The sequence below is a fragment of the Cricetulus griseus genome (genome assembly GCF_003668045.3).
Source record: "Cricetulus griseus strain 17A/GY chromosome 1 unlocalized genomic scaffold, alternate assembly CriGri-PICRH-1.0 chr1_1, whole genome shotgun sequence".
Taxonomy (NCBI): Eukaryota; Metazoa; Chordata; class Mammalia; order Rodentia; family Cricetidae; genus Cricetulus; species Cricetulus griseus.
Window position 1 is genome coordinate 22,051,141 of NW_023276807.1, and position 27,115 is coordinate 22,078,255.

Below are 27,115 nucleotides of genomic sequence, written 5' to 3' on the forward strand. Positions count from 1 at the left end.
GCAGCTGGGAAAGAGGTTTAGAACGTGACCCATTAGATCTTTTGCTTTTCTGATTTCTCCCTGGAGTTAAATATAAAATCAAATCCAGGCTGTGTGTATTAAAATTGTAACAAAATAAACTCATAAAGCAAAGTATCAACTGAAAGTTGTTTTGTTTTGTTTTGTTTTTGTGTTTTACCTTTTCACCAGCAACACCTTTTGCCCCAGGTATCCCAGGTACACCCTAAAAGAAAACACATCGATTCTGGGTTTAACAGTCTCATCTGAGGATCTTTCACACTCCAGACACCAAACCCACTACATGAGAAGATCATGGCAACCTGAAAGGCAGTGTGGGGAGAAGCTGCCTCATTCCCAATTCAGTCAGTACCAGAGCCATACATGGTGTGTATCGCTCTGCTTTACTGTCCCCAACCTGTTAACCCTAAACCTTAAGGAAACACTCCAAGCTAAAGTTATTTTTTTGAATGACCTTTCAAGCTACAATTCATCTCTGTCCTCACATCAACAGACAATCTTTTGGGCAGGACAGATGCTATAGGAACATAATATTGCTTCTTGCACAGAATAATAAAATCCTCATTTTTCTCATTTTGGTATTGGGAGTCCTTATATCCTCTGGCAGCTTACAAAGTGCCAGATGCTATAACAGATTGGGAGCCAGTTCTTGATACTATCAAATATCTTTTGTTACCTCAAAAAGATTTGCCTTCAAAGACTCAAAAAAACCCACAAACAATGTATCTCATGTGAATTTTCAGCCATACTAATGTAGGGAAATATCAATTTCAATGTTTCAAAGTATCACCTAATCCAAGACTGGTAACCTTTCTCAGACTGTCCCTGAGAAATCCTTTAATCTTCTCATGTCTCAGCCCTGCTAACAAGAACTCCAAGACTGGCTAAAACAAGGCAAGAGACCAAGCAGCACCACTGCCCTGGACTATTTAAGGAAGATAATAGAAAAGGCAGACACAAACCATAAAACTAAATAGTGTGTAAGCAGAATGTACTATTCTTCTTATGCTTCTTGGGCAAATGACTGGTTAATCACACGGGGAAACATCAAAAATGTAAACATTAAAAACAAAAACTAGAGCATCCTTTTTTCCTCATAATTTAACAAATTGCATAATTCCTCCATCCCTTGGAATTCATCTTTTTTAATCACCTACATAAAACTTGCACACGTAAGCAACCAAAGTTGAGCACGTACCGGCAACCCCTGCGACCCCACATCACCAGGAGGTCCAGGCTTTCCTGCTTCACCCTGAAAGTAAAGTTCTGAATCACACAATTGTTCCTTTATGAACTGCTGTGTTCTTCTAAGAAAGAGGCGTGTAGACATTTTAGGTAAAAATATTTTTCCAACAGCTAACCTCAGCGCACTTTTAAATTACTTAGCTCAGGATAGGTGGTGGGTAGGGCACAGGACACACATTCAAACAGTTTCCTTCAGTCTACATTCGTCAATGGGGCTATTTTACTGAGTTCCTAAGACAAGCAAATACGTCGACTATTTTAATAAGAATTTTGCAGTTGGTAATTTCAAAATTGAAAAAGAGAAGAAAAAAATGGCAGAGCTGTTTAAGCAAACTTCCTGGTAACGGTGCAATGGAAATGCCAAGCTTAGTTTTCCAGGGCAAAGACCTCCCCATTCACACAGGACTGGGCCACACAGATACCTTTGTCCCTGGCATTCCAGGTATTCCGTCGCGACCATCTACACCTGGCAAGCCCTAAGGACGCACAAAGAACACACTGTGTCTTAGAAACAGTCACATTCTTCACGTTATTTCCCGAAGTTACGTGCAAGTCGGTAACCTTGGGAACTGTACTATAGCTCGGGACTTACCGTGTCTCCTTTGGGCCCAGGGGACCCAGGAATTCCTCGGGAACCTTGAGCACCCTGTAGGGCGGAAGAGAAAGAGGAAACAAGGCATCTTCAGTGAATGCAATGCATAGGTCATACAAACACACACAATAGACAAATAATTCAGAAAATCGGGCTGCTCTGCAGGGATGAGGACTCGTCGATACTCACTCTGTCTCCCTTAGGACCGGCTTCTCCTGGAGGGCCTCGCTGTCCTTGATCACCCTGTATAAATGCAGAAGTTCCGAATATGAACAAAAAGTGGCTTACTTGGGGGTGTTTGGAGGTGAGAAAACATCACCCACATTGAGGACTATGGAGTAACTTTTTTTTAAGTATATGTATGAATGTTTGGCCTGTGGGTTATATATATACACCACGTGCATGCTTGGCATCTGAGGAGGCTAGAAGCTGGTATCAGATCCCCTAGAAATGGAGTTGTAGATGGTTTTGAGCTACCATGTAGATGCTGGGAATTGAACCATGGTTCTAAACTTCTAAGCCATCTCTCCTGCTGCTATGAACTGTACCTCTTTGTGTGATCTATCACAAAGGCTCAGTTCAAAAAATCTTGGAAAAATTATAGTCTTGATGGTCGATATTGCCATAGGGATAAGTGAGGTTGTATGTCTTCTGTTTTCATTTTAGATACATAATAGTTCTGTGCTCTGGGTGTACATGTGAAATAGATTGAATTCCATCTTGACAGCAACAACATTGTTTACTGTATCTATGTATAAGCTAATCTCATTGACTGTTATGGCAGGTTGAGGTATGGTTTAGACACTGTATTTTCTCTCTGCTATTTAGTTCCCACTTCAATAATAATAGTTTCTGTGAAAAGTATCCACCTAACGATACATGCTATGTGTAGCAATAGATGAGAAGACTGTCTTTCTTAAAATTTAGGTTTCATGAATTGTTTAACTACTCCAAGCTTAACCTTGCTCTCTGTTGCCATTTTTCAACTCAGACTGCTCGGCTTCATATTAGACATCATCTACAATGCATTTCTACTTGATTCATTCAGTCTCCTCTTCTCAGAACTTACCTTTCATCTAGGCAGCAGGAGCCGTGTGATAACATAAATAGCATTACCACCAACAGCACTCCCTGTACTATGCTTCCTTTCCCAGAAGAGCTTTCCTGACCAATCATCCTCTTGTGAATTGCCTCTATCCCAATTCAAGCATTTGATCATCAATGAGTCATATCCTGCCTTCCCCATTGTACCTTGACAGTGAGAAATTTTGTCTTACATGTGTCATGTCTACTTTTTTGTGCTAGAGATAAGTAATGATGAATATTTGTCTGTGGATCTTCAAATAGGTGTGAGGCAGTCTAAATAATAACACATGCATACATGGCAGTCCAAGAACAATAAGATCAGAAACCATCAAAGAGAAAAAAGTAGAACCACCTAGGACCCAGAAACATGGTCACTGCTGTCAATCAAAGTACCCTAACAACCAAAGCAAAAGGAAAACTCAGTCACACAAATGGGCAACCACAGGGCATACCCCCTAAGAAAACCAGGGAAATAGTTCCCTGTACACAAGAGAAAGATGGTCATTTTAAATAAATTTGAAAATTTGCACATTTTTCTATTATTTATTAGCACTGGAGATCAAGTCAGGAAAGCACCCTGCCACTGAACTATGTGCCTCTCTGCCTCTGCCTCTGCCTCTCTGCCTCTCTGCCTCTCTCTGCCTCTTTGCCTCTCTCTGCCTCTTTCTGCCTCTCTCTGCCTCTCTGCCTCTCTGCCTCTCTGCCTCTCTGCCTCTCTGCCTCTCAGCCTCTGCCTCTGCCTCTGCCTCTGCCTCTGCCTCTGCCTCTGCCTCTGCCTCTGCCTCTGCCTCTGCCTCTGCCTCTGCCTCTTGAGTAGCTGTAACTACCAGACCTGGTTTCTATTTTTCCATTTTAATTACTGACATGTATAAACTACGTGTATATATCTTTATGGATAGCAAAAAAGACAAAAAGAAAAGAAAACTGGGGGAAGTCTTAGAAATGTGTTTTGGTTGAATGTGATAGTGTTCATCTGTAATCCCAGCATTTGGGAGGCTGAGACCAGACAGTCACTGCAAGCTGAAGGACAGACGGGGCTACATAGTAAGATGATAATATATCAGGATAAAGGAGAGGGAAGGGGAAGGGATAAGGGAAAGAAGAGGGTATGAGAGAGGAATGGAGAGGAGAGTATCATTGCTTAAAAAAAACTCAATGGTTTTTTTTGTGGTGTGTGTGTGTGTGTGTGTGTGTGTGTGTGTGTGTGTGTGTGTGTAAGAAAAACTACTTACAGCTGCACCTGGAATGCCCTGAGGTCCAGGTTCTCCATCTAATCCCCGAGCACCCTGGAAACAAGACAAAGAAACAAAATTCAGATCGGTCATGCATGTTAAAGGGCATCACCATCTTCCTAAAGAAGCATACCAGCCAGAATAAAATGGGGCCTTTACATTTTTATTGCATACAGTATTTGTGAATGAACCCTAAAAAGTAATTCATTAGACGCTTAGGACATGAAGCCACTAGTGCAGACTGCTCATCATGCCAGCAGCACTTGAGACAATCTTTGGTATCATTCTGGACATTTTAAGTTAACAATGGCTCTGTACTCAACAGCTGACATGAGCTGAAAACTGGTTTTCATTCAGGGAACTTAGCAGATCTACTGAACAAGGTTTAGCAGTCAACTTCAGAAGGTTCAGAATTCACTAATGCTGGAGGTGATCGTGAATTTAGGGGTAGTTACAGTGAACTCTGCAGTGGCACCGATGTGAGAAGAACTTCTTCGGCTCTAGAAACCATCCCCCCATCCCTGATCTAGAATAAAAGTAAATCACATGACTTTGTGATTCAGAAGAGGGAACTGTTAGACTCTTAGAGGATGCAGACAACCCCACTCCTGGATTGATATTCACTTTATATACTGCAATCAACTTATTTTCCCCAGATAATCCACTCTATATGATGACATAGAAACTGTCTAAACTGCTCAAGTCTAGTACTCTGGAAATGATCTCTGACTTGGCTACCTTACAGATCCCATTTCTTTATTTTCTTCATTAGAATCAGAAGGTGGTTTTCTTTTAAAAACATAACTACAGTGGGTGTTGTGCTCAATACATATTCTCCTTGACAAAATACATGCTCCATCTTGAGATGTTCCTCTCATCTACAAAGTGAATGGGAGTAGACAAAGACAGTCTCCTAATAAAGTAGATGAAACGAAGAGGTGATTAAAAACAAGTGGAAAGCAGTCAGTGAGCATTGGATAGATGTCAAGCCAGCAAAACCAGGTAACATACTATGAGTGAAAAACTAGAAAACATGTAATAGCAAGTTTAGACAGAGGTGTACCCAAAGGGGGGGAAACACTATGGAAGCAGAGGTACCCTGAAACTCTTTGATTGCTAAAAACTAGAACAGAACAGAGCTGTTCTCCATTCACCAGAAAAGAAAGGATTAAGAACACCTGAAAAAGACCTTGAATTCACCATTCACCTTGCATTTATGAGCACACCCCAGCCTTTGCATTTATAGAAGTGGCTTTGATGCACTAGCTCTCTCTACCTTATTGCAGTTCAGCATGAGCTCAGACCCAAACTGCTGTTACTAGGTAACCATTCCACAGCTGTGTTCACAAGGGGAGCTGTCCTTTTTTTAAGCAATTTGACAGAAAAGAAGAGAAATGAAAATTTTTCAAAAATATCAAATAAACGCCTCAAATAAAGAACATATCAAGAACAGTAATTGGTTTCAAGGAGAGGTCACCTATTTTATGGGGTGAATTAAATCCATGGGGGGAAAATAATAGCCTGGCTGTTGGCTGCATAGAAATAAATGGACTTTATTACTTAATAACCGAGAGATGCACATTGAATGTTACTTAAAGTACTGTGGATGTAAAAATATAAGGGACTTCAGTGTTGTGTATTTTTTTAAAGAAATACCTTAGAGGAGATGGAAAAAGAAAACAGGCAGAGAAATATCTAGAAAAGATCAAGTGTGAAAAGAGAGATATAAGAAAATGTGGTAGACAACTCAGGCCTGCAATTCACAGGACAAACAGCTTTTCTGAAAAGGGTTTCATTTGATGCATTGTTTATCAACAATGACCTCTTACTGTTACTTAATTGTAAATAAAACCCCATGTGCTGTGTGGAACTGATACAAATTAGCAAAAATGGCTCCAAAGAGAGCAAGGCTGGGGTCCAAAGTGTTGACAGGCAAAAATTTTTAAACATTCTGTAGTTCACAAACTGGCTTTCAAAATAAACTTTCTAAGAAACAGTAACTGTTTTTGACTCAAACACTAGACACAATCCCATATGATGGGGTTTTCCTAATATGTATGTTTATCTTATTGGTTGATGAATAAAACACTGTTGGCTAATAGGGCAGCAAGACAGGTGGATCTAGGAGATGAGGAGAATTCTGGGAGGTGGAGGCAGAGGAGGAGTCATCGTGTGAGCCCAGGAAGAGAGGACATGAGTCAGGCATTCTCCGGTAAGATAAGACTATATAGAAATACATACATTAGTAGTTATGGGTTAATAATCAAGACAGAGCTAGACAATAAGAAGTCCTAGTCATCAGCCAACACTTTCATAATTAATATGTCTCTTTGGGGCTCAAAGGCTGCAGGACCTGCCAGGCCAGAGAAACTCATGCTTTCATTCAACATATGCCCCAAAAGCATTACTGCTGAGGATACTGTGAGTGGTTCCCATCGTTTTTCCTTAGGATGGTCACTCCACCAAGCATCAACTGCACCTCATCCTCCTATCACCTTCAGAAGTCAGCTTTGTCATGGGTCCGCCCTTTCAGATGTCATATCAAAAATAAACCACTGCAACTTCCTTGCACTGCCTGACTTCAGATTTGTGTCTTCCTAATTGCATCATAATTGCTTATCTACTTATCTGCCTCTCTGAAGAAATAATACATTTAATGTAAGCCTGTTATTCAAATTGACCTTGTAGCTTCCAGATGCCTGCATGGGAAGTGCCAGGAAAGCCTGACTTCTGAAACTGGCAAAGGACAGACTTGTGACTGTGGCCACAACTGTATGGTCCCTTTTTAAGGCAGAGCAACTGACATGGTCTCAGGATCCCACCTTTCCCTTTCTGTCTTCCCTTGTATTTGCCTTGCTGTACCAGATGCACTCACAGCATTGTGTCAGTACTGTGAGAACTAGCTACAAAATAATAACAAAGCTAGAACATTACATCCCCACTTATTCTACTTTACCTAAGACAGTACTCCCCCATGCCCATGGGTTCTATGCCATGAATGCCACCAAAAATATTTGGAAGGAAATGCCTCTATACTTGATAATTACACATGGTTTTCTTGTCATTGTAAATATTTACAAAATATGCATTGAATTAGGTATTATGAAACATATAAACACGTGAATGACAAACTAAAATGTGTTGCTACTGGAGGTAAAAATCACTTTTATATTATGCCTTTATCATAGATATCTCACTTTTTCTCCTTTGTCTCCAACTATTCCGGTGATGCCTCTCAGACCTTGAGCTCCCTGTAAAAGCAAGGAGGGGGTGGTAAATGATTTCAGTCAAAGCACACACACTTTTTGCAGATGCTGATCCAGGAAAATCATGTTACCATAATGAAAGAAAACACTAAGAGATGGTGACAGTATACATAGGCAAACATCTCTAGTTTAGAAAGAAAAATTCAAGTAAAATTCTAATGCTTAAAACCCTTTGGTAAAGTTCTAAAGATGTATATAACTCTATGCAAATTGAATTGACAAAATGATTAATGATGGCCAAAAATAAGTAAATACAAGAAACAGTGTTTTTGACTTTTTTTAACTCAAGGGCAAAACCACACTCCCATTTCCACCTCTTTGGGATGTTTTGGGGTAACACTATTTTAACCCTTAAATCAATAGCTACCTACAAATCCATGCTACCAAAGGAAGGCAATGCCAGCTGAACCCATAAAAGTGTATTACTAGAAATAGAGCTAGACTGTCCATCAAGCACTTGTCACCAGTATTTATTATTCTATTCCTATGATAAAGGGTTTTCTGAACTCCAATGTGACTTAGTAAGAAATCACAGGCACTTAGTAAGAAGCCTAAACATAAGAGAGTGGAGAGGTTTTCAGGCTCTCTTCAGTACTGAGATATTGCTAGTTTCATAGTAAAAGAGTCTTCCATAAAGCACCTGGTAAAGGGTGAGCATGGGTGCTCCCTGGAGCACAGCTGCAAGTGTATGCCCCACTGGAGGTTAGCTACTTTTGACATCTACTGACTTTCCACATTGGCTTAAGATAACCATGCTTTAGGGTGGCTAGTGTCTTCATCTTCACACTTGGAAAAATTGGACAGTTCCAGGATCAGCCTTCATCTATCTAGTTCAGTCAAAAATTAACTGCATATTAGTCAGAAATTGTCTGAAATTCCCAAGTACAGTATGAGCCAGGCTGGATTAACAATTTAGGTTTTCAAGTGAAATGTGACCACATCAGATTAAGCGCTCTAATTTATAGCTTGTTTACTGACTCTGTAGATAATTCCTGTATAAAAAAAAAAGAAAATTTAAAAAGTAATTGTGATACAGGAACCCTATTTTTAAAAAGCCCTTAAATGACTACTCCTTATACAAATATACCATAGAAATTTTCTTTTTATACACATATGCATTGCTTTATAAGTGTGCTTATATATTAAGAGGTAAAAATCTGTGAATTCTCCAGAAACATTTGGACATACCTCCTCCGGACCACCAAGTCCGAAAATTCTGAGAGTAATTCTCATTGAATAACTTGAGCTACACAACATAACTCCATAATCTTTGAGAACAGATTTTTTTAAAAAAATATATAAACCCAAACATAATTTTCATTAGATCCAAAAAACAAAAGCAAGCAAACTACACTATCTGACACTATCCCCCAGGAAATAGGAGTCCAGGTCCTTAATGTTTCCTAGCAAAGGCTCAGGGAAGGCAAACTTCTGGAGAAAATATTTGGACTCTTCCATAAAGTTCTTCGAGATCTCATGTGGCCCAGAAGAAGAAACTATTTTTAGATGCTCGTAACCATTTCTTTTAGCCTTAAACTCTAAGTAAACATTGATCTGCACAGCTTCTCTAACCCCCTTCAAAGACTAGTCCTATTGTCTAATGAGATGGCTCAGCAATTAAGAGCACTGGCTTCTCTTGCAAAGGAGCTGGGTCCAGTTCTCAGCACCCAACATGGCAGCTACAACGGTCTATTACTTGAGTTCTAAGGCATCTTCTGGTGTCTGTAAGCATTGTATACACATGATGCAATACACACATGCATGCAAAATACTTATACATATAAAATAAATAAATAAAATCTTTTTTTACAAAAGAGTAGTCCTGAGGGGACAAGCAACACAGGAAAGGAAACTTGAGTTGTCTTCTCTGCCTTTTTGGTGGTTGTCTTTTACATCAACTATACTTCAGCAAGCCTAAAATGTTCAAGGAATCTCCAACAGTTATTATTTCCATAATTTAGACTAGGACAAATAGTAACAATTGTGCTTCCATATGGTACAAAATTAACATGAATTCCATCTAGCAAACATCTGAAATTTGAAGTATGTTTGTCTCCTAGGGTCTTACGGAACATCCAAGCAGTTGTGTAACTGCAGTAAGAGACATAGTTATGAGCCAGTAAGAACATTCTAATTTGTGATCACTTTCTGGAATGAACTACAGTAATCCCAGGGGTTATAAACCCACTTCGTGTTCAAGGTATACAAGATGTTCTCTTCTGTCAGGCCAGACAGAGCACTGCAGAATTTGAAATGTATCATCCTTTTGTGCTCAGTGTTTCCCTTCAGGTTATGAAGTCTTGGAGGCAAGATACATATAATTCTACATCGAACTTTTTCTCTTAAAAAAATTCTTGAAGGTACTATGTGGTCTCTTATTTTGAAAAGGTAGTGATTGCCTGGTGCTGACTGGCTGGAAGCACAGAGAATATCAAGGTCATATACCACAAGCTATTAATCCACATGCTAAAGAAAAGATAATACTGAGTCATTAAATATATTTCCTTATCCAAGGTAAACATTTTTAAAAATACTTTACTGGTGGTCCTTGAGCTCCAACTTCTCCCAGTTCTCCCTGGTCACCTTCTTCACCCTAAAAAGCAACAGAGAAAAATCACAGTAAATATTAACTAGCAAATGAATAGGCCAGGTCTTGCTGAGTGTATATTAAGCACATTTAATGTCCTCTGAATGGTTCTACTGTGTCTTGTTAGATTATATAGGTACTATGTGTTAAATGCATGGTATTCAGGCAATGCAGATAAGTAGACAGAGTCACCCAAGGAAACTTAGAAGCTGTTCTTTTGAGGTTTCCTAAAGAGAAGGAGGAAAAGGAGGAGGAGAGAGAAGGGGGTGTACTTAGGTTTCAAGTGTTACTAGGAAAATATAACAACAATATGAAACCATTTGCTGTAAGATATTTTGTTATAGCTTACATTTTGCCTTTTCTTATCCTACTTTTATGCCATGTACAATGTTAATGTATTCAAATCAATTATTTTATAGATTGTACCTATGAAATCACTAACAGAAAGGTCATTTTCACCAATAAGAATAGGAGCATTCATTTATATTTCCTCTGAGTCATTCCATCATTCCATTTTTATGCAAAATATTTATTAATAATTTAATTTTTGGTTAAAATATATCTTTGCCATGATCAGACACTTACTTCAGCATCATGTATTGACTAAAAATTGTTTTCTATGAAGTATGGAAAGTGTGAGATGGAGGGCTCTGATATTACTCTGTTGGCCTGGTATGTGATATCACTGCCACCAAAACTTTTACTTACTGAATTTTTATACTACATTTTCATCTCCAATAGGAAGAATTTCTCTATATGTCTTATTTATGCCACTCTTCTTTTCAATGTTTGCCTAAATATTTACTCTTCCAGCTGAAGTTGAATCAATGGTCAGAAATGAACAGATGGTGTCGTGGGTAAGAATGCTTGCTGTGCTAACATGAGAACCTGGGTTTGTGTCTCCAGAACCTATGTGAAAAAGCTGCTTATGGCTTGCACACGTTCTATCACGAAAGTGCTGTGGAGATGGAGCAGAGACAGGAAAGTCTGATGCTTGTGGCTGCTAGCTTAGCTCCAGGTTCACTGAGAGCTCTTGTCTCAAGGGAATAAACAGAGACTGATGAAACAGGATACCCAATGTGCTTGACTGACCTCACTTGTTTACACAGGTGTGTGCACCTATGAACATGCACACCACACACACACACACACACACACACACACACACACACACACACAATGTAAAAACAGAATCCTTGGGGATACTGTCACAAAAACACCATTTACTTTGTGTTAAACTATAAACTCTTTTTCTGTTTTTTCTATGAGTAAACTTATGCCATTTTCTTTAATTAGGCTGGAATACAGCTGAAGTTTCCTCAAAGTAATCTGACCTTGGGTTGTTATTATCATTGGGACCTTCTAGACTTTTTGCTATTTTATAAAGTCTATCATACTTTAAGATGTTAGAATACCCTATAAAGAAGCCTGCTTCCTGGACTGTGGATATAGTCCAATAGCAGAGCACTAGTCAAGTGTGCCAAAGTCCTGAGTTCAAATCTCAAACACCAAAGAAGAAAAAGAAGAAATGTCTGACTTCTGTCTCTTATGGAAAGGCAACTCTATAGATTGAGAAAATTCTAAATATACCACTTTAAATTTCAGTGTGAGGCTATTCACTCTGTGAGGTTAATTGTGAGGTTCTTTATGAGTAAAATTTCTTATTTATATTATATATTAAAATTAATTCTGTTATTCAATGATTAATATATGTATTTTATTGGCTCATTTTCTTGCTTATACTTTTATATTATATTTATATCTAATAGACTAATAGATACTATTTACATAAAGATAATTATAATACATTATAATTTCCATAAGTTATACCTTATGTTTACAGATTTTTTTCACACACACTGAAAACCAAGTACACCCAGAAAATTTAATGGTAGTATTAATAGATAGCATTTAGCCATTTAGTACAAAAAAACTAGATTATGTTTCAATTAATTACACTTAAATTTTTGCATTTATTTACTCAGGGGGGTCATGCATATACCACATGCATCTGTAGAGGTCAGAGAACAACTTATGGGATTTGGTTCTCTCCTACCAGCACATGATTTGGGGGATAAAACTAAGGTAGGCTTGACAGGCAAGAACATTTACACACTGAGCCATCTCATGAGCCCTGGAACTTAATTTTTAAAGTGAATTACAAAAATTTTACTGTCTTTAGTATCATAATTAAATTCAGGCTTGTAGTCCACTAGAACTTAGGGTTGACAGTGGAAAGAGGCAATTCCAATTTAAACACTGTTGAAATAAGCTGGTTCATGGTGTGGGTAATCATTATGTGAGTGCTATCAAAGATTTATTTTTACTACATGTGTATGAGTGTTTTGCCTCTGTGTGTGTGTGTGTGTGTGTGTGTGTGTGTGAATGCAGTGCCTGCAGAGCCCAGAAGAAGGTGTCAAATCCCCAAGAACTGAATTGAACTGCCATGTGGATGCTGAGAACTGAGCCAGGGTCCTCTCTGCAAGAGCCACAAGTATTTTTAAATGCTGATCCATCTCTCCAGCACGTTGTGAATATGATTAAATGCTACTTGCTTTTCTACAGAGCTATCAAATGGATGCACAAACAATAATGATTGATAGTCCACTGCAAATTTTCTTACTAGCGGATTGCATATTTCTCATTGATTTCTCATAAAACTTGAAGTAATACATTTGAATTAAACATTTCTCCTGCAGACAAAAAGCACACACCTAATCAATACTCACAAGTCTTAAATGACAAGTCTAGGAGACCTTATTTATTATCATTTTACAGGAGGAATTTTGAATGGATAGTGACTGAATGTCAGTTTGATGATTCCAGGACCATAGTTTTATTATTAGGATTTCACTAGTTATTCTTGTATTCACAAGGTTTTTAAATCTTCATTAGTTAAAATGCAGGATATTTAAAGCCAGACTGTGGATCTGCATGCCAACTGCAGACTTCCAGACCCCTCTGCTGTCTGTTCAGGCTCAGTCCTTCCAGGTCTCAATCATCAATGGCCTATTGCCACCCCACCTTCTCACACCAATATTAAAAATCACTACTTAAAGTTTAGGTTTGCACAAAAATATCAGATGAACTCAAGGAATCTTTAACATCAACATGGGCATTTACCCAATTGACTAATATGCAAAAAAAGCAAGTTTCCCACTTGAAGACCAAAAACAAATTTTAGGTTCTGTATAGCTAGCTAATCTGTGCACACCAAAAATAGTAGTTTGGTGGGCATCAGGGAGAAGTGCCCTAATTAACTGCTGCAAGTCCTGTAGGATAAGGGGGTGATTCCCCAAAGCGAAGAGGTCAGCAACATAGAAATGGATGAAAGCATTCGAACGAATGGAAGTCTACTGTCTGCTTTACTACACATACCTCACAAATATCTCTCAGTGTAATTTAATGTTCTTGATTGCCTTGTTTAGTGACTAGCTAGTCTTCTCTTATAGTAATAAGTCATGTTCAATTTAGTCAATACCCTGTGATTATTTTTGTTCACTTCTGAACTCTCAGAACTTTGAATAAACCGTGGCACAGAGCAGGTAGTTGATAAATATTGGTCAGATTTTCAAAATTATAAAATTTAAAATTCAGGTGAGGAACAGGCATGCAGAAAAACAGGGCATTCAACTTTTCTATTTTATTCAAGTTTGACATCAGAAACCCAGCTGTTTCATTCCAGATAAATAAAATACCTTAACTATCCACAGCCTTCCTAATAAATGACTGCTGAAAATAATTTGCAAACTGTAATAGGGCACAGAAAATTGGCCTATTTATCCTGATTATGCAAGTGAGGTTATTTAACAGACTGATTTGGGCTGAGGAGTTCAAGGATGTTAATATTCAAAGATATTTTACTCAAAAAATAAATTGCCTTTCCTGCTCATTACTGCTGAAGAAAAAGGTTAGTATTTTACTAGTAATGGTATGAACAGACACAATCAACAAAGTCTAGCAGTCTTCACTAATAAGAGTGGTATGACTTGTAAAACATTATAAAATTTACTAAGAGAAAGGGTTGATTATGCAGGAAGTAAAATTATTAGATACTTATAAATGAAGAAATGACAACAAAGTCACCTTATTTTAAATATATTTTAGCCTTTTTTGGAAGGGTATGTCAGCCCCAATGTGATATAGGGTCTATATTTCTATCCAGATAACATGTTAATAACATGTTATCACTAACTTCCAGCTACATCAAACCAAAGTTATGGTTAAATGAGATGAGAAATAAATGGACAAATTAGTTCGGATCTTGAGGAGAAGACTTCCAAGCCAATTACCTACTAAATGCCGTGCTTCCTACTTTCAAAACACTTGTGCAACTTTACAACTATGGAAAGGTAAAAAACTAATGACATAATGTTTGACTATCACCAGCTTTGATTTTTTAAAAATCTAAATATGATACATTTGAAACAGAAAGAAAATGCAGTCAATACAGGGGCAAATAGGAAAATTCTGATGTTTTCTTTGTCATTTCAATAACTGAATAGCTTAAAATACTGTACTTAGAATACACCAGGCATTTACTTGCCAAAGAAATAAAATATCACACTTCACTGTTCCTTATAATTCCTTGTAGTGAAAATTTTCACTGCCTGTTAATCGCAATTGACCCACTAAATGCTCATTTCCCTTACCTTGTGTCCTTGTCTTCCTGGTTCACCAATTTCTCCTTTTGCACCTTTGTGACCCTAACAAACAATTTAAAAAATAGAAAAATAAAAATAAAGAAGTTGCATTGGGCTTGATGACAAAAGTTACAAAAAGGCTCATAAAACTGCTCTGCCTCCCTAAATCTGTCCTAAAATACTACGACAAAAGATTATGTCACAAAGCACAACACTGCCTTGAATAGTAATGTAATAGCACCATGTACACGCTGTGACTCATTTATATAATAAGCATCAGCTTTAATTGAAAGGAAAACACTCCTCCAGACTAACAACTACTCTGCTACCTGGTTCAGCAACACAGTGCACTGGTACCCGCCTTCTCTTCCAGTTTCCCCAGCTTCCCCAGCAAGGTTAGGTTGAGAGAGGTCAGTCCACTCCAGCACAAGTAACTTAACCGGTTCGGAAGCTGACCCAGCTATCCCTTGCTCTCTGATGACGACTTGCTTAAAATCTCCTCCTCCTCTATAGCCAACTCCTTCCTGGAGGTAGAAGAAGGGCTGGCCCCAAAGTAGATATCTCAGATGCACAGTCTCTTCCTTCCATGGTGGGAAGTACAAAAAGGAAGGAGCAAAGGGTGAAAATAAAAGCTGAAGCACAGCAGGGGGCAGGGGCATCTGTGCCAATCTCACATGGCCTGAGAGCAGTAACACCCACCCAACTGTGAGACAAAGTTCCCAAACTAGGTCTGCTGGAACACTCTCTCTCTCTCTCTCTCTCTCTCTCTCTCTCTCTCTCTCTCTCTCTCTCTCTTTCTCTCTCAGAACTCACCAAATTGCAATTAGAGAAAAATCCTTGGAAAATCCTTGGGCCTCTCGCCCCAGGGCCTTCAAGACCACAGCAAAGCAGGCAGGGTCCAGAATTTCTCAAAATCACTTTATACTCAGAGGCTGGAGGGGGATGCAATTTTATCCCCAGCATTCATTATTTTTTTCCAAAATAGACAATTTGAAGTATCATGATGTAAGAGTGGGAGAAAAACACCTTCAGGAAAATCTATTCGGCAGTTTATTTTTTTTTTACCAGAGCATTCTGGAATTCTCATATACATAGTGTATATGCACAGCCTCCCTCCACATCCCTACATGGAAGGCAAGCATCTAGCCCTGGCTTTCGTGTCCATGTTTCCTCCCAAACTACATTCTACAACTGAGCACATGCACCTCAGTAGGGACCCATCAGAGGCACTAGTCAGAATTTCCTGGCTGGACTTGTAGCACAGACAGAAAGATCAAAGGCAGACTTGACTAATCCATTCAAGACCCGTGGTTAAATATCCTCTTCTTCCCATTTCACATAGAGGAATACTCCCTGAGCCAAGACACATGGGGGTGGGCCTAGGCCCTATCCCAAAGGATATGATAGACTCTGATGACACCCTATGGAAGGTCTCACCATCCAGGGGGAGCAGAAAGGTTATGTGATAGGTAGGGTTTTAGTTGGAGGAGGGGTAGGGGAGGACGGGGAGGGAACTGGGATTGTCATGTAAAACAATCTTCTAATTCAAATTAAAAAATCTGAAAATCCCCCCCAAAAAAATACCCTCCTCTTTCTCCACATATCATACTCTTGAAGATAAAATAATGGAATTATTCTTACCCTCATGCCTGGTAGGCCTGGATATCCAGAGCGACCTGGTGGGCAGGAATTGGGGCACTGACAAAGAGAAGGGGGAGAGGTAAACTAGAGCACCCTTTTGTGATAATGTGGAATTTTTTTCAAGGAGTCCAGGTATAGAACTCCAAAGCAATTATATTCATTAAATAACTCTGAATATCCCTTTCCTTTTTTTCTTTTATATTTAGAAAAATATGGAGATTTCAATAGATATCCTGCCATGTGTGCACCTTCCACATGCTACATGTTAACACATTATCATATTTATTTCAGATCTATTAAAAGAAAAGAAATTCTTAAAAATGGTGGAGTGTAGCATGACCTTTTCTGACCTCTTCCTTCCCCATTGAAATAGCCCCATTCTGAGGTCACAGCCTTTCACCACAGGGCCTGAGTTACATCAGTGCCCTTTACCACTGTCATTTGACTGTCCATCAAAACATAAAGCATCTCCCAAAATTAGGGTACTCCAGTGAAAAGAATCACACATCAGGCATAAAGCCAAAGGCTGAAGAACAAATAACAATACTTCTCCACTGGGGGGAAAAAAATCTTATAGCCTGAGAATACATGAGTCATCAGTCCACGTGGCTCTGTGGTCTGGGTTAAAGTAAAACACGGAAGTCTAGCATATTCCAGTCAGATAATTTTTAAAGATACCTCATCTGAAGACTACATGGTCTTTAAATGAAAACTACTATGTTGCACACATGTATAAAACATCATGATTAAACACATTCCTTTATAGTAATATATGTTAATAAGAAAGACTTACAAACCATATTGTATCCAAAGGAAATATCTTACCAATGGGTCTCCATCATGAAATCCAATTGTTCCCTGAAGTAAGTAAAATACAAAAGTTAAGAATAAAAATAGTATGAATAATAGAATTTTCAAGATATAGTATATTTTTGCAATATATAATAAGAATGCAAAAACATAATAAGGGCATTGTTTTTATGAAATACAAGGAAAAATAGAAATATATATATTAATATTTGAAGACGTATCAATGGGTGATACCTTCAAAGATCCCTAAACTATACTTGGTCATCTCATTGAGGAAATTAAATGACTGTCAATAAAGTAGGGACCTCTGGCACATGAATGAAAACACAGAGTATCACATACTTGGACTATTTTTTTAATTTCTACTATGAAAACCTTAGCAAGAACCAATTCCTTTGAAAATGCTTCTTCTGCATATCAGTGTTTTAATTTCTTAAGAAATCACAACTATCAAAAGACTGCAAACAAGGCTTCTATGGGAAACCATCTTTTAGATTATTGTGGTTCCTCTACTTTTCTGATTCTAAAATGAACCAGACTCTGAGTAGATTAAAAAAGAAAAAAAGAAAAACACAGTAGCTATTTGGACATACAAAACAATCACTTAATTAATAAACATCACCACATTTGTTTCTAAGAATTCTTCAGTTCCTACTCTTGGACACAAAGGAAATTTAAGCTGGAAATTACTTACACTGGGTCCTGGGGGTCCTGGGGGGCCAGGTGGTCCTCTTTTCCCAGGGTCACCCTAGGTCATTTCAAAATAGAGACACAGTAGTTACACAAGATTCAGAACACCGTACATAAAACCAAGGAGGTGTGGGAGAATGGCATTACTAGAAAGTCCAGCAGAACTCAGGCAGGCACAGACCTACCACTAAAACCCAATTAGCCATCAACACCAGGAAAATAAAGAAATTCTGGTCTTACCAAGGTAGAAAACAAAGCAAAGAAGGACACAGGATGGGGCATAAAGCCAGTTATCAATATGATAATTCTACCCACTTGGAACACAAACCAGAAATCCCATGTATTGATCCAGTTGGTTTACAAACCAGAGTAGCCAGTATTACTAGTGTCATCCATATAATTAAAGCAAAAGAAAGCATGTACCCATCCTGAATCTGAGAGTGGAGGATGCATCTCCACAAACCTCTTACTTCTGCTAACCCCTGGCTGATCTGTCACTGAACTCTTGAAATGAACAGTGAAGCAATGATAGCTAAATTAAAATAATAATCCATTCAGATGAAAGTGGGTTCAAATTATTTTGAATACCCTGATTCTACTATTGGTACATTTTCTTTCTTACTATTCTACACAAAAGGTCAGAAGCATAATAATAATTTTAAATACACAGTCATTTGTGTTATTCTTTCATTTGTAATGTTTATGTGAGTAACTTTGCAAACAGGAAGCACATGTACAGAGCAAGAAAGGTACATACCATCTGACTCCTTCCCTCGATGAGATTATAATTCCTACCTTCTCGGGATATTAACGCTTCCACATTTTTTAATGTTTTTAGAATGTCACATTAGCACTTTTTATCAACAATTTTCTCAGTCAATTTCGATTTCTTTCTATTCAATTAGAATTGAATTCTTGTTATAATTCAATGCTTCTACTATGAATATGCATGGTGATAATTTTAATTGTTTAATTTCATATAAATAGTTTAACACAAAAACCACTGGATTCCAATCCTAGATGAGAGTATAATAATGGAATGTTACTCTCTAATAGGAAACTGAATCTGCAAGTTAGGAAGAAATGCTCAGCTGGAATAAACTTCATCTACAGTTTTGGGAATTTCAGGGGGTGGTGCACAGTGGGATGATCTGCCTTCATCAGTAGCACCTCCTTTCAAATCATCAAATGTCAGTCAAAAGGCAGCATGGTACTTACACTAGGTCCTACACGGCCAAGTTCTCCAGGAAGTCCTGTGGTCCCAGGAGGACCCTGAAGTCAACAAATCAAAGGGACAAAATTGATTTTAAAAAATATTTACAGTCTATCATAAATGCTATCAAAGATGATAAAGAACAGACTTAGAATTACCCATCTTTACTCAAGCTGGCTTGCATTAAGACAATAATTCATTTAACAAAACTTTATTTAACAGGGAACAGAAATTCCCTAAATTGGTCATTTTCCTAATTGGCATTTTTGTTTTGCAAAATAGTGATGATGTCATTAGGAGCTATATAACATCATACAGAAAAGTCTATAAGCCCCACTGATTTAAATAGGGTCAGGTCATGTTTTTAGAAATAGAATATTTTCTAGAATATATCAAAAAATAAAGAATGAAGTTATACATACAGGGGGTCCTGGAATACCACGGCCCTAAAAGATCAAAATAAAAATATTTATGTCTTGTGATTTAAACATCATATAAACATAGTCATAGGCATGGCTCAGTTCACAAGAGGCTGAAACTCTTAACACTGTGAAAATAGACAAGTGATGATCACTGGAAAGAAGGCCTGGATGGTGGAAGCAATGTCACTCTGCCTCAGATGAAGCCAGGAATTTGTTTCTGTTCCTCAAGCCTTCCTTTGACTCTATGCTGACCAGAACTGTGTTGCTAAGGATTTTTAAAAGAAAATCAGTAAAGAAGCCATTTAGGCTCGCCCTCAGCCACAGAAGAAGCCATTTATGCTTGCCCTCACTCACATTAGTAAAGAAGGTACTTATGTTTGCCCTCGCTCACAGAGAGGCCACCACAAACAACCAGGGAGTTTAAAGACTTTCTTCATCTGTATAAGAAATCTGTATTAAAGACAACACAGCTTTATGAGTTGTAATAAATGATATTTACACATTCTCATAAACAGGCTGTAGGCACAGAGAGGCAAAGGAATAAAACTCTTTTTCAGAAATAAATTCCTTTTGGGACTGGAGAGATGACTCCATGCTTAAGAGGGCTACCGCTATTACTGGGCACCCAAGCCCTGCTCCCAGCGCCAACATCAGGCAGCTCACATCACCTTCAGTTCCAAAGCCAGGAAATCCAATGCCTTCTGGCTTCCAAGAGACTTGCGTGTGCATAGTACATCTAAATTCACGCAGGCTCACACACACATGCATAAATAAAAAAATAAATTTTTAAAACAGATGTAGCCCACTTTTAACAGGTATGGCTCTACTGTCACACACTAACTCTAATAGGTATTTAAATTAAATTGATAACACTCCTAAAATAACTGATAATGGGACCTTTAGGGAATATTCCATTTGGTTTTGAAGATCATCACTATCTCCCTTTCCTCTGTCTGAAGCCACATCTTATTTATCTTCCCCAAGTCCCAATGTGGAGCCTAATATACAACACACTCCAGCAAGCAAGAAGTCAGGGGCAGCTGGAGATGATCATGGTGAATTAAGTCAGTTTCAGAAAGACAAATGTCTCTTTTTTAAGTTGTGAATCCTAGATTTTACATATAATTACATCAATAATATTCATATTGTAATAATTTAAAATATAATATATGATAATGTAATAATTATATGAAATAATGCTTGTACACTTGATGTAAAAGTAGAAGCGAAACTGTCGAAGGGAACCAAGATGACCAATAAAAAGAGAAGGGTCGATAAAAGGAAGCAAAGAAAGCAGGTCAAATGGGAGAGAAGACACAGACTGACGACAGTAGCAAAGAGGGCAAGGAGCAAGCACAAAAGGAGAATAGAAACTAGTCCTTCTACACACAAAGATAACACTGTGCTTCTCTGGTGAGCAATGCAGGGACGAGGAGGGTGAGAGCTCATCGACTGAGGTCTTACCAGATATACAGCTCTGAGGGGCATGATGCATTGCTGAGACTTAAATTAGACCACACTGGATCCTTGCTAGTATGCTCAATGTTTCTTAGCATTGAGGCAGAAACACCAGCCGCGGCTAGGCATTGTGGCTCACACCCCAGAAGGATCTCTATGAGATTAAAGCCAGCCCGGGCTACATGGTAACCTCTAGGCCTGCCTGGGCTACAAAGTAAGACTTTTTCTGCCTCAAAATAAAATTACATTAAGAAATCCCACCTGATGTGGACGTGTATCCCATGCCTTCAAACTTTTCTACTCACAATAGGTACAGTTACCGTACCATATGGGTCATGTGCCCTTCGTCGTGTGTATTACGTAGAAAACTGCATTACATTTTTCTTCACACTGGAGGAATTTTACCTAAAGATGGATTTTCAAGTTTCGTTGCCTCATCACTACTAATACTTACTGGAAATCCACGAGATCCAGGCACACCAGGTTCTCCCTAAAAAAATAAATAAATAACTAAAAAAAGCTTCACTGTACTTATCACTTTGTAGCATGAATATGGATACATGCAAATTGAATAGATACCAAAATCATTAATCCAGTCCAACTGATGTACAGTGTTTCAGCTGATTTGCAAGCATTCTCTTGAGTTGTTTTGTTGGCATTTGTAAACACTATATAATTAACACCAAGTGGCTAACTTACTTTTTGTCCCCTTGGTCCAATGGAGCCAGGAGATCCATCAGGCCCTGTTAATCCCTAATGAAGGAAGAAAATGATGTCAGCACTTTCAGAATAGCCCTAGAAGAACCACTGGGCAGAAAGCTTCTATTTTACTAACTACCTGTAGGTTGGTTAACACATGGACAATGCAAGTATTTATTAAGTAACACTTTCCAATATATCCTTATTTAAAACATTTACATGGGATCAGCTTTTGACTTCTCATGTTACCTGCTATGATATATAAAACCTAGTGTATGAGTCTAACCATGATATCCCATTCTAAGATGTATTAAATATATTTTCTATCTATTCTAATTGTTTCTATTAATACTTATTTAATCATCTTCTTCAATTAAAAAACATATATGGAACCATGACAAAACTGCATGCAGGCCACATTTTCCACATTTGACAGATGAATTTCAGTTTCTATAATTTTTTTCTTTGTAATTAGAAATTTTTAGATATTGTCTTTATAATCTTAGAGTTCTATTTTCCTAAACATAAATATATGTGCATCTCATATATGATTTTTAGACATAGAGCAAAGGATTACCACTCTATAATCCACACTGCCAGAGGAGTTAGGAAACAAGGAGGACCCCAAGAGAAGATTGCATTGTCTCTCAAAGAAGAGGATGGGGATAAGAACCCCTGACCAAAGTAGAAAGGGGGAGAGAGGAAGGAGGTGGGAAGGGAAGAAGGAGAGGGGAGAGGAGAACAAGAGGACTGAGACAGGGGAGGAATAAAGGAGGGCAAGAAAGGAGATGCCTTGATAGAGGGAGACAGTAGAGGTATGGGGAGAGGTCTGGCACAAGAAAAATGTTAGGGGATTCACAGGGATGGCCCCAACTAAGAATCCAAGCAGTGGTGGACAGGATTCCATTGATGCCCTTCCCCTATAATGAGATTGGTGTCTACCTTGGTTACCATTCGTAGAGCCTTCATCCAGTAACTGTTTACAGCAGAAACAGGCACTCACAGCTAAGCACTGAACCATACTCCTGGAATCCAGTTGTGGAGAGGGAGGAGGGATGACCAAAGGAGCCAAGACGGGGCTGGAGAAACCCGCAGAAACAGTGGACCTGACCTACTGATAGCATCGAGACCCTAGTCATAAAGCTGGGGCAACAGCATTGGACCAAACCAAGCCCTCTGAATGTGGGTACCAGATAGGAGGCCAAGACAGTCTATGGGACCTCTAACAGTGGAGCCAGTCTTTATCCCTAGAGCAATGGACTTTGGGAGCCCATTCCCTATGGAGGGATACTATTGCAGCCCAGATACAGCAAGGAAGGCCTAGGCCCTCCCACAAATGATAAGATGAACTTTGAAGGTCCCCCGTGGAGGGCCTTGCTAAGCCTGGGGAGAAGTTCGGGGATGGATTGGGGGGTTGGTGGGGAACATGGGAGGATGGGAGGGCAAGGGAATGAGGGGATAGATACGTAAATATGAGTATTAATTAAAGAATAAAAATTAAATAAATAATAAAGAATATATGCACACATATATGTGTATTTGCATTTACATGCATATAAATAGCCCATAAAATCTGTATTATCAATATTTGAAAAATATTCATTGAGAGAGAGACCTCTTAAAACTTATGGAAACCCTGTCTAAACAAGATTCCCAAAATTCATGTCAAAAATAACAGAGACAGAGAGAGAGAGAGAGAGAGAGAGAGAGAGAGAGAGAGAGAGAGAGAGGGAGAGAGGGAGGGAGAGGGAGAGAGGTCCCCAAGGAGGCCAGAGGATGACAACAGATCCTCTGGAGCTAGACACACCAGTGATTGTGAGCTGTCCAACACGACTGCTAGGAACTAAACTCCAGTCCTTGGCAGAAACAGTGAGCTTTAACTCCGCAGTCATCTCTCCAGCCCTGACATTTTTACATCTTTATCTTATCAAGTCCTCTAGCAATTCCATAAGGTGAATCAAAGAAATTTAAGATTTCAATATTCATTTTTCCCTAGCCAAATTATAAGACTATGCAGAATGAACAAGAGCTGTGGTATTATTATTTTCTGAATGCTAATAATGATAAACTATTTCCTTTCCCAGATCTAGCAAAGACACCACATATCCAGGAGTACTTTCTTGGTGTATGTTTTGTACAAATATTTTTCAAAACCATGGGACATGTTTGGTGGATCCTATAAGTCCCACTTCACATATGCACCTTCAAAGACGAATCCTGAACAATTTCCATAGACAAAGTCAGCTTCTTCATTTTGTGACTAGAATAATTGAAACAACAGAGTATCGTAACTACTACATATGTAATATATCGAAGCATAATCAAGCAAATGTTAGATAACATGGGGGCTGTTCCAAGCCACTCACATTTATAATACCTTCCCTGGGATCTTAGCAATTATGTCTATCGTTGGAAAGTTCTTTGAATTAAGTTGGGTATTGCAGTGAAGTCTGTTACAAAATAACTATGTAGATACGTCTAAGCTTTCCAGGTGCAATAGTTCATGACCATAATGTCACCACCCAGGAGGCTGAGGTGACAAAGCTACTAGTTCAAAACCAGTCTGGGCTACATTCAAGTTGCTTGACTACTATAAGGCAAGACCATGGTTTGGCAAAAAAGGAAAGAGAAGAGAAGATGGGAAGCATGACAGGGGAAAGAGAGAGGAGAGAGGGAACGAGTGGGGGAGAAGAGAAGACAAAGGAAAAGGAGAAAGGACTCCATACTCAATAGAGTCCTAGCACATTGCCCCTGGCATCTAACACACTCAATACCTGATAAATGAATGTGCTAAATTTAGGTTCCCCTTTTGTGTAGAAGGGTCCTTCTATATTCCCTTTGATTATCTGGCCCAGACCTTGACTCTACCTACTACTGTGTGTTTGTGCATGTTGCTTAACTGCACAGTGCTCTAATGCTATTCCTCATTCAGAAAGGTCCCTATAAACAAACCAAATCTGGGTATTAACCACATAACGACACTTCTTTGCCTCATATTTCTTCAATGCCTAACCATTTTCATGGACACTGACCTTTCATAATAATGTCATTCTCCTGCTGTGAAACATCTCTTAGGGATGTAGGTTATATACATTCAAAGAGAAAGAAGAATTTGACACCATGCCTATATGGCATCACATAATTTAACTACAATCTCTATACAAAATTGCACTTCTCCTCCCTGTCTCATATGGTTCTTGTAAGAATAAAATACTGTTCACAGAGCATTCATAGTACTCTGAAACAAACAGCACCTGCAATAATCACTCTTAATTATCCATAAGACTAACATAGTTGTCCCTTGGGTGCAAGTTTATAAGCAGGCTCTGGCATCTCTATTCTATATAATGAAAAAGGAAAAAAAAAGACTCAACTTCGATGGATGGGGAGAGAGACTGGAAATACATAAACATACACAGCATACACAATTTTCAGAATCCAATTTGCAATAAAACTTTCTAAATCTAATTTCAAAGAAATTACAGAGGAAAATCTCTCCAATGGCAGGGAGAATTGCCTTCATGTGGGTGTTTATGCAGACAGAGCTCCACACGGAACAATACTGGAGCTGTGCTCTGAGCCTTCACATGGCCATGTGTCAGGGAATACCTGTCCTCAGCATCCTGCCTCTTGTTTCCTTCCAGCATCCCAGCAGCTCATCTGGTGACAACCCGTCATATTACTAGAAGCATGGCTATAATGACAAATCTATCAAAAGTCCATTGCACATGGGAAATGTGGTCCTTCTCTTATATTCAGATAAACATCATCCAGTAATCATTTTTTAAACATCATCAAAACAATAAGTTTCAATGTGAAACAAAGAGCAGAGGACAAAGAGATTGGACATCAAGGTCCCCCGAGATCACTGTCAAAATAGTTCTTCCAGTGCTTTCGTATGTATTTTATTCTCCAGTGGCTAGGCAGAGGTGATGGCACACTCTGCCGAGTTCCTACTCACTGTTCTCAAATGTCCCTTCTCAATGACTGTAAAAGGCTTTAATATCACCTCAATGAGAGTGTAGTAAGAAAACTTCCCAGTTCCAGAAATCCTGAGTGGCTCTGATTCAAATGTTGAAGCATATGAAACCTTAAAGTACTTACAAGCAATCACTACATGTCAATCATAAACAAATTTCAACTCTACTGTACTACATATGATTGTTCTTAATTGGTAACTTAGATACTAAAATCCACTATTGCTCTTTTCCTCTACTCTTTCCAACCATGCATCTGTTGAGAAGATGAAACCCAGTACATTCAGGGTGGTTGACTATCGAAGTATTAAGAAGCTCATTTGTAACAGCTGGAGGTAGAACTGAGTTGCCTAAAATGAATTCAATAAATACAAAAGCCTTTGTTGTCTTAGCAGCTACATAACCCTGGGTCTCTGAGGAAATTAGTTGTCCTTATAATTTTTACATTTTCCTCTTTATGGGAAAATAACACAAGAACAATCTATTTCCTAGGCTGTGGTAAAGCTGAAGGGAGTAATATGTGTGACCATGCTTGAGGAAAATACTCCAAGCATATAAAAATGCCACAGCTAATTTCTCTCAGATCTAAGGAATGCCTAAAACACTGACACATGAGTGAATTTTCTCCCTATTCCCACCTCTCTTTCCCTCTGTGTCTTGCTTTCCCCTTCTGTCCTTAGTTTCTTCTTATGGACCACTTCAGGGACAAAGGTAATTATTAAAAGGCAAGTTTCAAAGGCCCCACTAAACTGAAGAACTATCTGGGTTATTATAGACACAGTGGTACATGCCTATAATTCTAGCACTCTGCAGAAGGATTGTTGAGTTCCAGGCTGGCTGAGCTACTCTGCAAGATCATAAACTAACAGACAGACCGAGAGACACTTAAGTCCAGCTTTCTGACTGAATTTAAGTTAAAGTTCAGCAGGAAGACAAATGTTAAATGAATTATTTACTTTTCAACCATGATTTTTAAAATTTAATCTGAAATTTTCTCTTCCTCCAAAATGAAAGGCTGGCTAAAGTTAAAAAAAAAAAAAAAAAGGTAGAGAGGAAATCAACTTGTGCTATACTGGTAGCTTACCTAGTGGCCTGGCATTTAAGAAACATCCTTACTAAGATCTGACAGTTTCAAGTAATTCAATTCCAAAGGTCTTAATAGTCAACAAGTTACATAATCTCACTTGTGACATCCAAACATGAGTTGATATTATTAATCCACAGGAGCTCAAGTGTTGCCATTTAAAATACAACAAAAAAAAAAGGAAAAAGAAATCAGACTAGAAGCTTTGAACTGTAAACCAAAGGGTGTCTCTTAAAACACTAAAAACAATATGTAATATACACCTGTACCGAGTTAATCACAACAAAACACACATATCTGAGAAACAGCTAAAATCCAGTGGATTGTTCTCTTAGAACAATGGAGCTTTCTTCAGCACCAGCAGCAATTCCTGGAAATAGTAGGTATGGGTTTTGAGGTGTTTGCTTTCTTTAGCAAAGCCTTTAGGTTTCGCAAAACAAGTAAGTGATAGT

General features: G+C 38.5%; 1 protein-coding gene across 1 annotated transcript in view; it reads right to left on the reverse strand.

Annotated features, from left to right (window-relative positions):
- Col9a1 (collagen type IX alpha 1 chain) overlaps positions 1 to 27,115 on the reverse strand; it is an 83,697-nt gene that overhangs the window by 34,022 nt on the left and 22,560 nt on the right. Inside the window, exons 11-26 of the mRNA XM_027392772.2 lie at positions 21,603 to 21,656; positions 21,358 to 21,393; positions 19,446 to 19,469; positions 19,029 to 19,082; positions 17,815 to 17,868; positions 17,136 to 17,168; positions 16,311 to 16,367; positions 14,679 to 14,732; positions 9,979 to 10,032; positions 7,371 to 7,424; positions 4,174 to 4,227; positions 2,045 to 2,098; positions 1,856 to 1,909; positions 1,686 to 1,739; positions 1,217 to 1,270; positions 179 to 223 (exon numbers count right to left, since the gene is read on the reverse strand). Coding sequence (XP_027248573.1) covers positions 179 to 223; positions 1,217 to 1,270; positions 1,686 to 1,739; positions 1,856 to 1,909; positions 2,045 to 2,098; positions 4,174 to 4,227; positions 7,371 to 7,424; positions 9,979 to 10,032; positions 14,679 to 14,732; positions 16,311 to 16,367; positions 17,136 to 17,168; positions 17,815 to 17,868; positions 19,029 to 19,082; positions 19,446 to 19,469; positions 21,358 to 21,393; positions 21,603 to 21,656 — 789 coding nt within the window. The remainder of the gene's footprint in view (positions 1 to 178; positions 224 to 1,216; positions 1,271 to 1,685; positions 1,740 to 1,855; positions 1,910 to 2,044; positions 2,099 to 4,173; positions 4,228 to 7,370; positions 7,425 to 9,978; positions 10,033 to 14,678; positions 14,733 to 16,310; positions 16,368 to 17,135; positions 17,169 to 17,814; positions 17,869 to 19,028; positions 19,083 to 19,445; positions 19,470 to 21,357; positions 21,394 to 21,602; positions 21,657 to 27,115) is intronic.